This window comes from Plectropomus leopardus, chromosome 22, assembly GCF_008729295.1.
Source record: "Plectropomus leopardus isolate mb chromosome 22, YSFRI_Pleo_2.0, whole genome shotgun sequence".
In the NCBI taxonomy this organism is placed as follows: Eukaryota; Metazoa; Chordata; class Actinopteri; order Perciformes; family Serranidae; genus Plectropomus; species Plectropomus leopardus.
Genome location: NC_056484.1, coordinates 21,497,578 through 21,516,235, shown reverse-complemented (window position 1 = coordinate 21,516,235; position 18,658 = coordinate 21,497,578). Strand labels below are relative to the sequence as shown.

Here is an 18,658-nt window from a genome sequence, read left to right as displayed (position 1 = left end):
CAGAGGGTGGTGAGCTTCCAGGTTTCAAATATAAAAAACATTTAGGGACTGTTATGTATTTATCAGAAGACAAAGGGGGCTGGGGTGTGACTTTGACTTTGACTTTGACCCAGGGTGAGTGGGGGAAAGTGCATGACCCCTCCCTCCAGATTTCAAAAACTGACCCTTTGATGACGGACAGTTAAAAGCTGAGGACGAAATCAGTTGAAAACTGCTGTCTTTTTACTCGTCTGGTTAGTTAGCGTGAAGCATAATCTTAAATGAGACATATAGAAGTGATTTTGATGAAAAAAGATCAGATTTGTTTTATTTTTGTTTCTTTGTTTTTTGTTTTCTGGTTGTTTTTTGGGAGTGGGGGATTTATGGCTTTCTTCCCACATAATGTGTCCCATTGATAATTTCTATTTACACTTTCTGGCGATGATAAATGGCGTAATTTTGGCGATCTTTGAAGAAAACATGCCTTCCAAACCTGCATGTTTTCTTAAAAATCTGTGGTTAAATAAATATAAAATCCAGCCATCTAAATTTCTCTCCCCCTCCCCTGATCCTCCACAGTGCCTAAAAGGTTCAACTACTAAGATAACTGTGAAAACCCATCTCTAATTTATTTATTTATTTTTGTTCTGTTTCTGGCTATGATAAATGGTGTCTTTTTGGCATTTTTTTTTTAAAGAAAGTATGCGTGTTTTCTGCTAAAATCTGCAGAAAAATAAATACAAAACACAGCCATCTAAATTTGTATACTCCTCCTCTGAGCCAAAATTTAAAAAAACACAAGCACTCTCCAGTGTGTAAAAGGTTCAAGCACCACTGAAAATATGAAAAATCATTTGATAATTTATGGTTTTACAGTTTCTGGCTATAAGGAAGACATGAAGGCATGCTTTTTTTAAATAAATCAGCAGTAAAATAAACACAAAATTCAAAGATTAAATTCTTATGCCCTCCCCTGAGCCAAATAAGAAAACATAAGTCATTACCCTGTTCTTAAAAAAAAAAAAAATTACATGCCTCCTATTTCTGCACCACCCCTCCCCTCTCTAAAAAACACTCCCCAAGAACTTTCAGGTTTTTCCATGATGCTACCTCTGCATCTTCATTATGACTATTCCATTAGTTCTCAAAAAATAATCATAAGATTAAATACATTAAGCATTTTCCCCTAGTTTCTAATTATCAGATTGCAACATCATTTAGCATTTTGAATACTTTTACTTTTTAAGATTACGGCAGAAATCTCAAACTGATTAAAAAGCAACACACACGCCACTTGCTTTGTCTCCTTTAAGGTGCAGGAATTCAATTATCCACAACACCCATCTCCAAAGAAATAAAGTTAATTTCCACACACACTTATCACCTCTGCATTGGTTTATTTAAAAAGCGTTTATGATTCGGTAACAATTAAGAAATCTCAAACTGCCAAAAAATGTTGCTATCTGTGATATAAATTCAAACTTAACAGGAGATACAATAACAACACTACAAACAGCCTGAAACTCCCCAAAAGTCCATCAAGATGCAACGATTCTCCAGGTGCAGATGGTTAGGTAGCGCTACAATAACCTGAGATCACATATTAGTCAGTAATTTTTTTTGTGGGTGAGTCTTAAGTTCAGGAATGACCCACATTTAGCCTCACCCTCAGTAAAAGTGCAGGGTATTTCCCTTGTGTTGCACACATTCACACACTTTCTGTAAGAGAAAATAAACTGATCAAACACAGCTTTGGTTTTTGACAAAGTTGTTTTTACTTTGCAGTACAGAAATCATTTGAGCCCAAGAGGATTTTTTTTTAAAGTTGTTCTAGACAATATCACAGGGCTCTCATCAATTCAATACTGCTGCAGTACACATTTGGTCCTTCTTAAGCAATTACAGTCAACCACTCTCGCCTTTAATCTCGCTGTTAATGCTCGGCTCTCCCATCACTTTGCATGATACACTAACTAAAATATGTGTTATTGTAGCTAGAGCTGTTGGGTTTGGGTAGTTTAAGCTGGACTTGTGGCTTGGCTTTTTAGTGTGTCTGAGTGAAAAGACACAAAAACAGCCTTTACGTGCTTGAACGGCTGACGCCTCGCACGGATGTCTGCTTGTTGCTGGACCTGAGTGTGCTCGCCACGTTCTATGCAAAAACACTCCGTTACTCAAATGATTCAGACGCAAAGCCAAGCCACTTCTCTCTCTCACTCTGACATTAAAAAAATACTTGTAGAGACCAATAACTGATGTATAGATATTTATCTTCCAAACGCTTTTTATACAATGACAGAAAAACTGAACCCCCACCCCCTCCCTCCCTCCCGCATACACATATATCCACTCTGTAAGATAACTATTGATTATGAATCATGTGATTTGGCATCTTTGGACAATGCATCATCTCAGCATGATGAAGCAGAAGAATGTCGGGTTATTATTACTGTGTATTAGTGCAACATCCCTCTGAATTTGAGAAAGCTCCCTCCCAGAACCCTATCCAACAATACTATATCATTTCTCTATATATCAACTTCCTCAATGGGCAAAAACCATATACTCGGATGATCAGCGAGCCCATTGGTGTGTACATTTTTGTGTAGGTTTTCTATTTTTTTTTGTAAGATTTCAGTTGTCTTTGATAATCGGGAGTGTCGCGGATGCCTCGCCTCTACTCGACGGCGTCGCCGAAGGTGTCCTGCTTCTTGCGCTCCATCTCGTTAAAGTCAAACTCTGCGCCCGTCATCCTCTTGTAGATGTCCTTGATGTCGTCGCAGGTGGTCTCAAAGTGAGTCGTGGCATCGTAAGATTTGGAGATGAAAATCTAGAGGGGGGACAAAGTCAAATAGAGGTCAGAGAGAGATAACCAGTCAAGGTTAAAATGCAACCTTGACTCTTAAAGCTTTATTTCACCCACAAAGTTAGTCAGAAAGTTACTTTTCTTTGCATGTCTCCACAGAAGACAGCAAACACGTTGACTTGTTGATTGATTTGGGGCCTCGTTGAACAGGGACTCGGCATACAACTTGATAAATCAGACTTGGATAATACTGCACCAGTTGTGTGACAGTTTGTAAAGAGATATTTTGATATGGTTTTGCTGTGATTAAACGTTCATTGTTTTTCATGGAGGCATGCAAAAAATATGTTAAAAGTGTGATGTAAGCTGTCAAAAAAATCACATTAAAGTGTGATGTAAGCTGTCAAAAAAATCACATTAAAGTGTACTGTAAGCTGTCAAAAAATAACATTAAAGGTGTAATGTAAGATGACAAAAGAATGTCAAGTGAGTATCCTTGTGTGTGCTGGAACTTTGATTTCCTTTGGTTTATAGTAAGTTAAGTAAGTATCTTACAAGAGGATACGAGAGGGGCTACACGAGGACAGGAGATATCAATATCAATATCAAATGTTGATAGGTGCAGCCTGCATAGGTGATGACGACAGGAAAAAGGATTGCTGTGTTGAAGTCCACTCGTGTTATTGCAATGTTAAACTCAAACAAACCTGATCAAATGTATACAATGTAATAAAATGCAAACCTTAGTTTGGACTTTCAGGTATGAAAAGGCCTGAAAATGCACAGGCTGCCATTTCATAGAGAACAATCACTGTGCATCACAGTGATTGTTCTCTATGAAACGGCAACAGAGTTTTGTCTTTACAAACGGAAGGAACCAGGCCACAGAAGTGTTTCCTGTGAAGGACATTTTGCTGACACAACTTTCCCTGCTCACATATAACGGCAGCAAAACAGCACAGTGGTGCACGGGTGGCATTTTCTGATCTAACAGCAACATGGAGGGCAAATTCATGAGTTACAATGACTCAACTTTGGCTGAGGGTACAGACATTCATTCAGAAAGCCCGTTTACCTGATTATGGCCAACAGTCAATTCAGTATTTGAGCTAACTTACAGTTCGCATTTTTGTTGTTTCAATTGTGAAAAGTGGATGGTCCCTTTGAACCTTTGGAATCTTACCCTTTTTGGTCAACCCTCTGTTTAGGGTACCTAGCACACCAATTCGGTACTAAAAGGAGGGTGCCGAAAATCAACACTCTGTGCTCAGGACTGAGCTGTGGCTGCTTTAACCAATGTTCATACCATGACAACTTCTGCATACATTAGTAAACTTCACAGGGCCGACTGCCGGCAACTTGCCGTTTACTTGTAATGTTACTCAATGCATTAGCCGACAACGTGAATCCATAAACATCTCAAATTTCAATGACAACTTTAACCACCTGTTTTTATTGTTTCTCTTGGAGGATATACACTTGAAGTAATGAAAAAATTCAAAGTAACTGTACTGATTGTGTGAACTTCTAATATTCACTTGGAGAAAAAAAAACAAAAACGCCTCGCAGCATCCTGTCAGGCAGTGCTAAACCCCTGCTCTTGAGCCAATACACAAACCTGCTGTTTAGAAATATCCCATTGCAAGCAACTCTCACTCCAGCCTGCTCTTTTTTGTTCTGGAAAATGTCACTGTGCATACCTGTTCTGTGGGCAATAAATGGGGTGTAGACTTCACTCTGTGTCACCAGTGAAAAAGGAAATACAGCGAGCGCTACTGGACGGAGCAGTGCATCAACAACCCCACCTACATGTAAGAGTACTGTCTGTGGTGGAAACGCTACACAGACCTAGGATGTTGCTACACCATCAAACTTATTACTTTTGGTCCCACAGGTACTATACCGAAAGCTTTTCATGGAAACGCTGCTTATATGATGTTAGCTAGTGGATGTGCTGTGTTGCTCTTACCTGGCTGTCTGTGCCAATGTCAGTGGGGACATACTGGTCACTGATGCTGACAAACTTCTGCTCAATGGGCTGCAGGAGGTCCAGGGCTGGCTTGATCTCCGACTCAGGGTCGTTTGTCTCCACCGTGGTGCTGGCAATGGCGATATATTTACCTTTGGCTGCCACGTTGTGAGCGAAGGAGATCATACAAACGTAGATGTCTGGAAACCAAAAACTTAGCGTTAATGTCTGGTGGTTTGCCTGTGGATGCGTTAAAACATTATTCAACGTTCGGCAGTTGCTTTAAGCACCCAGGTATCCATAGCCAACAATAATATTTACATGCTGGTGTATATTCCTCGGTGTCCTAGCAACATGGAAATGTAAAGGGTCTATTAGGCTAAAATTTATGTACAGATGGAGCATTCAGCTTTAGACATCCTAACTGAAAACAGTAAGCCCAAACTCACACAAGTCTCACACAAGACCAGACCAGTCCCAGTTACCAGTCTCCTGTATATAAGTGCCGTGCTTAACCCATTCATCAAACACTTCTCACTCTATACATAGACTGTGTCGCTCTTTATACTATGTCACCTGACTTTCTGGCAGTACATGTTTGAGTTTTTCCCTCTAAATTTACCACTTTGAAACCATTTTAAGTGCATACCATGAACATTTTGCCCTTGTCCTAAACTCTTCTAAGCCCGACACTTCCACACAATGAGCACGCAGTGGGATCAATCTGATCTGATCCGGGGGACAGTCAGGATGATCCTGGATCAGACTCCCAGCGCAGAGAGGATCAAATACAGGTATGACTGGAGAAGTGTCGGTACTACTTGGGTTCTGGGTTATTACAGTCGATAACTTAAAAAGGTCTCAAGTACAGATGCTCAGCCCTGTTTGGCCAAAATGCAATCTGATGACAATTTAGCTTGTTATTCGTGTATCCCACACCGCCTTACGCATCATATTCAAGGACCTTTCAAAGATGTTTTGGCCCAATTACCTTGTAATTCAAGGACTTCAACATGGCATTGTTTGAAACGCAGATACTTTTTTACGATTACAATAGTGAGAATTTTTAGAATGAGAAGTAGCAGACTTTACAGAAGCTCACAGACTCTTAAAAAGAGAGTGAGGCTTGAAGGTGTGTATCAAAAGAACTTCCAATTTCTTTTCTTGCAAAAAATACAGTCAATGACCCATGTCTATTTCAAAAACTTTCAAGAACTTAAAAATGTTTCTCCTTAAATTCACAAACTTTCAAGGATTTTAAGAACCCTCATGAACTCTGTTTTTTTGTGTTTGTCTACATTCATATGCAGATATGTGTGTATAGCAAATAGTCACCTCTAAATTCCATTCTCGCATCTCAAGTTGCAAGTTGGACTGTGAACAATGACCAGTGCAACAGAGAGGAAGTCTAGGCCTGGATTTCTGTTTTCCAGAACCCCAGACATTTCCTCAAGGGGCTAAATCATCATCTGATGGGTTTCAATATTGCTATTTAATTCTAAACCCCCTTTGCCTCTGCCTATCTGCAAAAGATCTGTTTTTTCATCAGGCATTCACAGAGCAATTAGTGTTGATAAGGACATTATATATTTCTTCAAGACGTGTTTTAGTTAAGGCAATAAAGGAATGAAATACAATGACGTCATCTGCTCATTTCCTGCTTGCACTCACCATGCTTCCTGTTGACCTGATTCTGGGGGATGATGATCTGGCAGGAGCTGACGTCGTTGGTGTTGGGGATGGGGTGATTCAAGATGCAGATGGCTCTGATCACCTGACCCACCTTGTTGACGCGGTCCGTAATGTAGCTGGGGTCGCAGATCAGCTGCTTGCACCTGGCCATCTGTGTTGGGCAAACAGCAGAAGTTCAAAGGTCAACGAAAGTTTCACATTTTAACGAGGAAATCCCAACACATTTGAGAGCGAAATGCTTACCTCTCCCTCCGACTTGACTCCCACCACCTTCCCATTCTCTATCACGATCTCATCAATGGGCTTGTTCAACATGTACGTCCCTCCGTAGATAGCACTCAACCTGGAATGGAAACACGAGTGAATGATCAGTGAGCTACAGAGAATTACAACCACTAAAAAGTTGGGACACTGTTTTAAAACGTAAATAAAAACAGAATGCTATGATGTGCAACTCCTTATTGAACTATATCCAGTTGAATACAGTACACAGACAATTTATTTAATGTTCTAACTCAGACTTGTCCAAAGTCCGGCCCAGGGGCCAATCATGGCCCGCCAAACTATTTTAAATGGCCTGTTGCTTGTCTCTCAAAATCTTCTATGTTTTAACCTGCCGCTCACTAATGATTTATCAAGCCAGTTCAATTTGCATTTTTTCCCATTCACTTTACAACGGCAGCACTATCATACAGTCAAACACCATGAACTTGGCATGGACAAAGTGGCAACAATTAAAAAACTCACACATATCTTGCTAGGTAGCAGGTATGGCCACAGCAAAGACGTGTAAGGCTGACAGCGAGAGCCTCCGCTTTTAGGAGCGGTAGAAAGTTAAATATTTATTTACTAAAAGACAAAAAAGTTGCTTTTGTCTCAGCTAACCTATTTGCTGCGAGATGCAGCTGGCCCCGTGAATTTTACATGATCTTATCTGACCCTGTTCTTACTGATAGACTTTATTTCCTTGTGAATTACATGCCTGCGACACGTTCCACAAAAGTTGGGACTGAACTGTGACACCACTGTACCGTGTCGAACCCAACAGTGAATTTTGTGAACCGTTACACCTCTGTTGTTGATATGTGGCTTTGGTTTGCATGGTAGAGTCTGAACTTGCATTTGTAGATGCAGAGACAAACCATGTTTACCGAAAATGGTTTTCCAAAGTGTTCTCAAAGCCAGATGATGTAAACCACTTCTATGTGTATATAACGAAAGAGTTGAAAAACGAAAAAACAAATGACGCAGAGGGACCTTTAGTTAAGTTCCTTTGCTTTTAGGTGAAATGTTTTCACCTAGTCCTTCTCAGAACTCTACTTATTTAGCCTACATTAAGATATGACACAGTGCTACATATAACTATTATACATATGCGTGTTGAAGGTAGAGTCCCCTACCTGGCAAACCCCTGTGGCAGCTCTCCCAGGCCGTACAGTGGGTAGAGGTACGGGCTCTTGCCATATCTGGCCAGTGACTCACTGTAAAGCTTGATCCTGTTTATCGTTTCAATGCAAGGTTGTTCCATGTAACTGATGAAGAGAGAGAAAGACACCATTCAAAACTTAATAAAATGTTCAATGGTCAGTCACAATTAAATGCAATGAAAGTATTACAAAAATAAAATGCATTAAACAACTAGAAAGACCACTTACTCGTCTGTACGGTAGAGGGCGAGGGAGTGGCCAGTGAAGTCTATGGTGTCCGCTTGCAGTTTAAAATACTGGAAAATTGTCTTCATATTTGTCTTTTGTGGGTCAAAGCCGCACATGGTTTTGGGGTCGTTCTCGTCGAAGTTGGTGACAAACAAAAGGAAGTTTCTGAAGCGCCGTTTCTCAAGCAATCCCAAGAGACCTTAGGGAGACAGTTAAGGCTATGAGTGGACCCACGCTGAAAGCAACAACGAGAGTGAAAAGAGAGCTGAGGAGCATTAATGCTACCAGCAGCTCAGAGTGTTAAGGTTTAGACCCAAACCAGATTAGTGATTAAAACAAGGACTAGAGCAGGCAGAGAGACACAAATGCAGCATATATCAGAAACAATTATTTGACGGTTTTAAGCCGTCTACACATTTTTTATATCACTTTATATCATTTGCCATTGCATCCGCAGGTAACTCACTCGATGACAGAGCCTCAGTCTCAGTGGAGGGCACTTTATGGACTTTGCCCTTCCTGTACACATAGCTGCCGTCAACCACCTTGAAATCCAGGTACTGAGTCACCTTTGTGATCAGCAGCATGCGCACCAGCTGACCTGAGGGACAGAGATTCAAACATCAGCGCTACTTTCACAAAAACACTAAATGAGGCTCGTGCTTGCTTGGGCGTCCCGGGGCTACGTAAAGATGTTTTAAATATCGAACAGTCAGTACATTTGCATGGTGTTTGGAAAAAGTCCAATTATTGTATTAGTCTGAGTAAAACTGGACTGATTGAAATTGTACTAAACTGAATGCCTCTAAGAAGAAATAACACACCCTGATAATGGATCTGGAAGTTGATTTCCCCCGTCATGTGCACGCTTGAGTCAGACTTAAACCACAGATGGGGATCGAAATCTAGTTCTATTGAGGACTGTTTCTTTTTTAAACCCAAAAATCAATGACGTTTGCTTATACTGCTGTGGACGGGGCTGCAGCAAAACATATTTTAGCCACCTAAAAAAAAAATCATTATCAATGTAAGTATTCACTATATTTGAATATTTGCTCCTCTTTATCTTCCACAACAGCTGATGGAGGCAGCAGTAGAACAGAAACTCCGCCATTCAGTGGAGTAAAATAAGTGTTTTTCTCAGTGGGGTCTGGTGTTTTTGATATAACGGCTTCACATCCCCGTCGGTAAGGGCTGTCTGACAGCAAGGTAAAGCGCTGAAAATATTCTTAATATAGCGTAGGCCATGCTGAAAACTGATGTTGATTTTTTAAGTGGCTTAAAACAAGTTTACTCAGCACCGTTTGATTAAATGTACATGTTTTCTACCTCAAATTTATTCAAAATAAACAGTAATGGTTATGATTCAGTCTATATCACAGACTGTATAAGTAATAAAGGTCAATAGCATCTAGCTGAAAAAGGGCATGTCTCCACCATCCGTGCTGAAGTCAGACATACAGTACTTCCATTAATAAATCGATTCTCCCCCGGTGCTTGTGAACTGGGACAAAGACAGTAGTGCAATTAAATGACCTAACTGAGCCATAATCATAGCTTTACTGAACTGTGAATGTAAACATACTGAGAGTTTGAGAAATGAAACATTAGCCCAAACAACAAGCTGAAGCTCAGCTCTGTTTGGAATCTGTTTGCAAGGACTCTGCAGCTAAAGGTCAGAGGTTTCCGTCACAAGATGAAGCTGTATGTAATGTGCAGGTGAGGGATCAGTAATACCGTTGGCCATGAGGAATTTAGGGATGAGGTCCACGTTCCAGTCGCGGGGTTTTCCCATCGACTCAGGAGGTTTGCCAGGAAGGCCGAAGCGCTTGTAGAGCTTTACGGAGACAAAAAAAATCAAAAACAGATGTGACTCAAAAGCTACAGACAATTAATTTTAAGTTCACCAATTCACAAAGTAACCATTGAAAGGCTATCATTGATTTTACACATCAAAGTCTGTTTACAGGTCTTGGGAGTACTACTGCAACTACCAGTACTGCTGCAATGTTAGAACTTTTAAATCTGCGATGACTGTAGTTAGTCAACAAGTTTGTTTGGTGTTTCAGAAAAAAGGTTGAATAAAGCGTCCACATGTATTAAAAAAAATTACAATAAAAAAATCCAACGGCTACCTCCCATGGCCATTAAAGTGGGCCTCATTCATTAATATGTGCGTAGACACCTTTCTACTCTGCAAAGTGCACATGCTCGGGGTGTGTCATATCATACTGTCCACAATAATACCAGTATTATTTTTAATGTGATAAGAAAAAAAATCATATTGTTATTATAGCAATATTTCAAATGGCAGATCACATCAGATCAGATTTAAAGTACAAAGTGAATATTTACATGTTTTATATACACACAGTCAGCAGCTCTTGCTTCCTCATATTTTTATGCTTCACATTTCAGACCAATTTCACCTCCCCAGTGTCACAAAGTTGAGCCAGCAAGCTCACAACTTACATCGTCAAGAGGCGTGATGGAGGCGCTCTCAGCTCCGTAGTAGGAGTTGCGGTCCATGTGGAGAACCTTCTTCCCCTTCACCGACATGATGCCTGATAAAATGCATTCCTGTTTGGGGGGAGAAACAAAACAGAAGAGGAATCAGACCACATGATGCTGGGGAAAAAACACATGGAACATCCAACTGATGTGGTGTCTTTACTTGAGTTTTTATATTTCTGTCAATTTTTACTTTTACTCCACTTCATTTCCTAAATAAAACGTGTACTTTTACCCCACTAAAATTCCCCTAAGCATCTCAGTCAGTATCTCAGTAAGAAATGAACATAATACTAAAAATTGTGACTGCGTACTTTTTAATTAAAAGCATTTACTTGTACTTTTATTTTCAATACTATTTTTCATCATAAAATTACTTTTGATACACAAGCACAGACCAAATCACATACTTCAAGACTTTTACTGTATTTTAATAGGTGACTTTAACTTCTAAGTCATTTTCTGGTAGGATTTTTTTTACTTTTACTCAAGTACAGCTTTCAGGTACTTCATCCACTACTGATTAATACCAGACATTGGTGTATCCAGAAATTCTGTTCGGACCCAATACCAACATACTGCCTGACATGCCTCTGTGGAGCTGGGAGGATAATTACAGCTCTCACATGGCTATTAGTCTCAGAGCTTTGGTTATGATGAGGGAAAATGTGCATGTTTGCCGGAGCTTGGAATTCACACAGACCAAAGGCCATAATGCGATTACTGTGTGCATCATGTGACTGTGTGGACTTTAAAACAAGTTTTACAATCGAATGACAGCTTACAGTACGGCGCTGCATTGTATGACTTCCCTCTCATGCCAAACCAGAATGACGACCTCTTCACCCTGTATGCCTCGGCCAACCAGTCAATACTGAGTTAACATCCATGTCTGTTCTGAATCATACAGGAAGTGTCAAGTGTTTTATCACTAAATGTCAGCACAGTTTAAGGATTAGTGTCACAAGATTCAGTATCTGAACAAATGTCTCCCCGTGTTTCTGACTTATAGCATTGAATAATGACAAGAAGTCATTTTGCAAAAAAAAACAAAACTTAATTTTCTTCTGTTACACATTTGTGTGAAATTTTGTCACATAATACGTATGAATTCTTGAGCAAAAGATGTGTTTTATGGAGGCATAAAAACAACACTCCAACATAACTTTCACTGGGTGATGTCACCTTCGTTCCCCTTATCGCAGAGAATGTCCTTTTGTCCTTTTGTTGTTTTGGTGTGACTCTTCAGAGGCAAAACAATGCTGCACACCTATTACATGTAAATGAAGGCTCACTTCCACTCTTAAACCTGTTGGGTCTCCTACTGAACACAATAAAATCCTGACAGGTGACTGCGGTCAGCATACAGTATGACTCTCATCTTTAAAATCAAACTTGCATTGACCAAATCAATCTCAATCAAAGCTGCCTTTAACAAATTCTGAATAACACTAACTGTGGATGTAAATAAAAAAAAGTATTAATAGAGGGAACTGGTTAAATGCTAAAAAAAAAAGTCAAAGGTGTGACACCTCAATACAGAATTAACTGAGAACAACCCTCTCTTTGACCTGAACCACACCATGACACTTCAGAGCACATGTGTAGTCTCCATACTTTATCCACAAAGAAAAGGAAAGTTACATCCATTAAAAAGGCTAAATATTATTATGACCAATATATCAATATCACGTTTTTTTTTTTTTTAGGTTAGGCTCTAATGCTAATGGTAGTTCCTATTACTTTTTTGAACCAATCTCACATAGTGTAAAATTAAATGAACTTAAAGTTTGGTCTATAGATGCTTTAATCTTTAACTTTTTAGAATAAATTTGTCAGATAATATCTGGCAACATTGCAACTATCAGGATTACTGGAAATGTGGCCAATCGAAATTTCAATAAACCTCTCATTAGCCTCCACATATCCTCACTGACACACCTACTCCTCTACATCCTGCAACATCCACGCTAGCTTCTGCATAGGTGCCCTCCCAAAAATAACACATGACGCAGTGAAATCGGAATACCACTGCGTTGATGGACATAAATTCAGGCTACACATGAATCCCATGAGTTCTGATGTGTCACCGTCACTTTGGTTTGACATGTGACTGAAGCCGACTTTCTGCTGCTTATATAAATACAGGCTTTGACACAGAGCCCCGGGCAGCCTAGTCATCACTACCTCAGCCAGACAGCAGTGCCCATGCTGACAGAGAGGAAAACACACTGATCCAATGGACAGTCAGGCAGAAAATTAGGCCACTATAAAACATCGGGACCAAAGGCAAAGTCCCAGTTCAATTTTTAACACTTAAGACCCATAAAAATCAGTGAAAGGCCACAAAGTCCAGCACAGAAGCAAGAGCTGGACATGTCTCTGCACTTCAAGAAGACACAGGCACATGACAGGAAACTGCAATCACAGCATACTTAGCTTTGACTTTACAACAATGAAAACTCCTAACACACCACTTTGGACTTTGATTTATTAATATCTTTGTGACACAGCAGAATAAAGTTCTACATGCAAAACATGTGATGGGCCTATAAAATGAGATGGGAATGTGTTGCTTCAGAGGAATGCTGATTTTAGAAGTATACGGTCATCAACATATAGTTAGTCATGCAAATCTTAAAGTTTCATACATTTCTAGCGATTGTTTTGGTCTTCACTTAATTGCCAATCCCTAAAACTTTCACACTGGCTAACCTCCCTTATTTCTTAAATTGTGAGTGAATGCAAGCATTGTTTCCATTTCCTTTACTTTAATACCATTTCCTCATTGATGTGCACAAAGATAGCAGTGGCTATTTCTTACAGGAGAATGCAGAAGTTATCTATATCTATCAAAAGAATTAGCAATTTTACTATATTTTAAGGATGAGAGATAAGGCTTAAAAAATGCTATTGCAATATTTTTAGGCTATATCGCGATGCACGACATATACCTCAATATTATGATATATCCTCTAAACTACTGTAAACCAAAATACAGAACTATTAAATGAACCCTTTAAAACCTGGAGTGAGATCACTTTTCTTGTGCTGCTTTCAAATGTATTTCATTTAAACCTTTGACCCCTGAGCAAATTTGTGCGGTTTCTTTCAAAAATATGGGTGACAAGGCAATGAGGTAGGTAATGTTCCACAAATTGCAAGACATAAGTAGATTGAGAAAATTATTTTAAAAAGCTATGAGAAAATTACATAACAGAAATATTCCAATTTTTAAGCATGTTTTCCATGTAATTTCCTTGTGGTTGTTTTATTAGTTTTTAAATAATGTTCAGGTAACTTTTTTGAAAAATCTTGCTAAATTGAGTAATTTCTTCTATCTGTGCTTATTGCCTTCTTCCAATGTTTTTGAAAGAAAGCCTATTTGCTCCGGTTTTTAAAGGGTTAACTGCATTTACAATGAAGTTACATACAGTAGAAACTGTCAAATAATAAAGTACTGGTACAATAAAGTTAACTCATGCACTTTTGTAATTCAGTAAAATTAAGTATTGTTATAATAAAGTTAACTAAAGAACTGCTGTAATATGCAGAAAAAAAAATATTGTTGTAATAAAGTTTTTTTTTTTAAGTAGTAGTATCTGCAAGTCACACTTGTGCTCCAATGACAAAATGCAACAAATTAGTCACAGTCTGAAGCCCTGCAGGTACAAAAACATGAGCTCTGTCTGGTCAAACTACAATAAAACCATTAATGCTGCACCTCTAAACATCACGATTTTTTCACTGTAAGCTGGAGACAAATTAACAGAACATATGCAATTTGCAATTGTCACAAAATGAGACTAATAGTAGCATATGGAGCCCTGCAATACTTAAATTTGCTTTGCCTGTTCACTCTCTCTAAAGAGAAGGGAGTTTGGAGACAAAACATGACGTTTCTTGTTTGTGTTTTTTTTGGTGTGTGTGTGTGTGTGAAACGGAGGGAGCCACTGGAGAGAGTGAGAGAACGCAAAAGCTCAAGTCAGTCCCAAGCTGGTGGCTTTCAAATATGACGTGAACATTTATACTAAATGTTTGATGAGCTCAATATAGTGGTTTTTACATTGCACACGGAACAAACCACAATACATCAAGTATATTCTATATGTTGTCTGCCCATACTTCATGTACTTCCGTTTATTTAACTTTAGAGCTGCAACTCACAAATATTTTTTAGCATGTAATTGTTTATTTACTTTATTTCACTGCACTATTAGTAGTTTTTGGTAGATGAATGAAAGATATATCCACGTATGTTTCCCCAAGAACCAGTGGTGGTTTTCCATCAATAATATCAGATATACTGACTGGTGTAAAACCATCACTGCAGTCCCTGTATGTTCATCAACCCACAACCTCCTAAATCACTGAAATGGCTCCCTACACACTTCTCACCTCTTCAGGCAACAATCTGCTTACTTGGGATCACCATAATGATGTGAACCAGACTGCAACAAGGTACAGTTTGATTTACTGTGCCAAGACACTCCCGTCATGTGTCATTAGTAGTGGACAGATGGGAAACCCCATCCCCCAGTCGCTTAACCTAATGACATACAAAGATGCCTACGGTGGCAGAAAAGATTTCATATAAGAATATAAACTTGTACATATTCACCTTCGGAATTACCTTAGGTTAACCATTTGCAACTAGGAGTGACATCAGTTTTATATGCTGCTTTCGGATGCGTTACACAAGTATTGAAATACTTGAACCCTAGGCAAACTGCTGAGATTTCTTTTAAAAACATGCAAAAAAAGCAAAATCAATGACCAATTTAGTGAGAAATATTCCGCAGAGTGCAGGATTATAGAAGACTTAAACATTTATTTTAAAAAGTTAGCAAAAAATGTGAAGGTAAAAAAGAAAAATAAAGCCACGTGAAAAGGTTTATTTATAGCTAATAATCATACTTACATATTAAAATTATGTTACAAAATTATTATAATTTTTATAACCTTTTCCAGGTAATTTCCTTTTTCAAAGGTTTTTTTTTAAAAACTAAGTTTCAGTTAATTTTCTTGGACTTTTCATCTTTATTCATTACATATTTTGGGGTAATTTCTTCTTTTGCTCATTGCCTTATTCCCATGCTTTTCAAGCCAATTTCCTCAGGTTTTAAACGTTAAAAAATAGGGAAAATCAGTTAGCATTCTCTAGTGCCATGTGGGTAAAATAATGTACACATAGTAAGTTGCACTGTTTCTTATTTGATTGTAGTTATGTATTATTATAATTCGGTGTTATTTGTTGAAATAGTAATCAAAACAGTGCTTATACTAGTGTGCAACGTAAAAGGAAATCTGCTAGATATGCAGAAGTGAAGTCACTGATTTATATAAAGGGAAGTGAGAACATGAGAAATTACGCTGTGCAGCAGTTTGCAGGGCTCTTAAGGCTGGCTGGCACTCGGTCTAGCTCTGGTTTACTGAGCCTCTAGAGTACTTACAGTGTACTTTCGGTTCCTCCGTCTTGGTGGAACCACACCCAACATGAGCTAAATCAACACCCTGCCCACCAGAACTTAACCAACCAACTTTCTGCTAGCTGCTTTAGCCCTGCAACCTCTGCCTGCTCTGAGCCTGAAGCTACACAATCTCATCTGCCGTCATAAATAAATATCAATTGAGAGAAACCCAACAAGACGATCCTGAGAAGCATGTAATATCACAGCTACTATTATGTACTAGTCCCGAAAGTGCACAAGTGAAGTGCATTGGAGCTAACAGGAAGTATACCATGGTATTTCTATTTCATGCTTCAATCGTGTGTAACTGACAGTAAGTCAGGAGGCCTGGCAGGAAGTATTACTTTGTCTAAAGGACAAAGGCATGGTAAATGCTAATGCTGACAATGGTAATATCCGGGTAAACAAGCCCTGCACAAATGGGAATAGCTTTTAAACTACAATTTTCTACTGTAGTGTATCAACTTTTCAGCATACAAGTAAAAACAATGTAATAATTTTAACATCTAATTACAGGTTAACAACTCATTGCTAAAGTTTCTGGCCGATAGTCCAAAGTAATAACGCTATTCTGCACAAGCAGCAAGTTTCATCAAATGTATTCTCGTTTAACTTACTTCAAGGCTTTGTTAATTTTGTGATATATATTTATTATTCAACTTGTAAGACGACGACGACTACGTTTTACTCGACAGCCTGTTGATTCCACCGCACGGACAGAACATCGGAAACTTAACATAGTTTGAGTTAGTAAGCTACTACGACTTTTTAGCGATTGTCGATAGATAAGTTTCTTGCTATGATAAAATTGCAGTGCAATAAGGTCAACGTGCAAGTTGACCGACACAGCACACGACAGATTTATCGGCGAAGCTGACACGTCGTTATACTATTACTGAAAGGCTAATTAGTTAGCTTAATTTAGGACGGCTAACGTTAGCAGACTAATCATCCGCGTATAATCTTATTTTGACTCAAAATGGCACCCAACTTTTTAAAAAAACTATTTAAGTACACTAAAATATGTTCATTTGAGAGTTAACAGAATAATTACTGGCAACAGCAGCAGATTGAGAGTTTGAAAGTGTCTTGTGTAAATTATAAGAGTTATACCGTTAATCTCTCCAATGCTAACCGTTAGCATTAGCTGCTTCGCTCAGAGTTTCCATTAGCTAACAGGTAGTCGCACACTCGCTGTTAGCGGCTAAGCTAGCTACTTAGCGCTGACGTTAGCTCCGCTGATTAGGCCTAGTTAGCTCAAAGCCAAACTGTCAGGCGCTAACTGCGTTAGTAACAGGTTGCAGTTCACTTCCGCGCATTGTTGAAGTCTCTCTCACCGTGAGTCCGGTGCCCAGGACGATAACGTCGTAATCTTCATTCATTTTTCCAAGTCTTTACTCCTCTGAAGCGGAATAAGTAGAAAGAAGAAAATGGAGATCTGCGGGACTGGGAGTGAAGCTGGGGCTGCGGTTCAGTCAGGCGCTCCGGGGGGGGCGGGGCCTGCCAGCTGTCAATCACTTGGAAGAAGCGGCGCAACAGTGTCCGTTTGAAAACGACAGTACCTGAGGGAAAATGCCATAGACCGTATATAAAGATATCTTATCTTTGTATATATTTATATGCGGTCTATGTAAAACCTTATGGAAAATACTGTCTTTACTATTTCAACCTTTATGTTTATGTTATATGCTTTAATATTACACACTCTTATCGCTCTGCGCAAAAGATGCACTTGCAAGCTTTAAAAAATATTTACATATTATTTTCTTCTTTAACTGAGTTCATTTTTAACCAACATCACTCCTAATCATAAATATCAAATAGTCACTAGATTTCAGAATTTTAAACCTTCAAATGCCGTTTTTTCTAACTAAATAATATATACATTCAGAATACATTCAGATTGAGTGAATATTTACAAAAAACACGTTTATCAGTTGGAACAATGGATTTGATTTTGAATTTGTACTTGTGGTACTGCATTCAATTAAATATAGGTCAAGAAGCATCTGCAAGTCATTGCATTCTGTTTTTATTGACATTTTACACAGCACTGCAACTTTTTGGAACCGGGGTTATATTTTGAATACCGATGTTAGCATGAGCTCACTTTATATGTAGGAATTCCACCTACAACCAAAATGATGAGTAATGTAGTCCCATGTCACTATTTGTGTTGCCATAGTGGACTGGATTCACAGCCGACACGCCTGTTTAGTAAACCCAGTGATGTTCACAAAGTTTGCCTCTGTATTACTCACTGAGTCGGTCTTTATGGGGCTGGATCTACAGCCAGAAAACATGACATTTTAAAAAGGTGACATCATGCAGGAGCTTAGAACTGCATACATTTATTTATTCACATTTGCATACATACACTGTTTAAAGCTTAGGTTTTGTTTTGTTTTGTATCTGACATCAAAAAACAGGCTGATCAAACTACAATCAGACAAAATCACACACAGGCAGGCGAGCTTATCTTTAGCATGTCCAGTCATGTCTAAACTTTACTGCTTAGCATTCTTCAGATGAGATACTTATGAGAGTGGCTGGCTCTTTTGCACAAATACCAGTA

At 38.8% G+C, this 18,658-nt stretch overlaps 1 protein-coding gene across 1 annotated transcript; it reads right to left on the bottom strand.

Annotated features, from left to right (window-relative positions):
- Nucleotides 1-1,730: 1,730 nt before the first annotated feature.
- On the bottom strand, nt 1,731-17,575 carry LOC121961223 (rab GDP dissociation inhibitor beta-like). The gene is made up of 10 exons (XM_042511127.1): nt 17,421-17,575; nt 10,574-10,681; nt 9,839-9,938; nt 8,568-8,702; nt 8,102-8,300; nt 7,847-7,978; nt 6,690-6,789; nt 6,426-6,597; nt 4,755-4,954; nt 1,731-2,809 (listed from the first exon to the last, which is right to left on the bottom strand). Exons 1-10 carry the CDS (start codon nt 17,463-17,465, stop codon nt 2,657-2,659), a joined length of 1,344 nt encoding a protein of 447 aa, XP_042367061.1. The 5' UTR covers nt 17,466-17,575; the 3' UTR covers nt 1,731-2,656.
- Between the last annotated feature and the right edge of the window lie 1,083 nt (nt 17,576-18,658).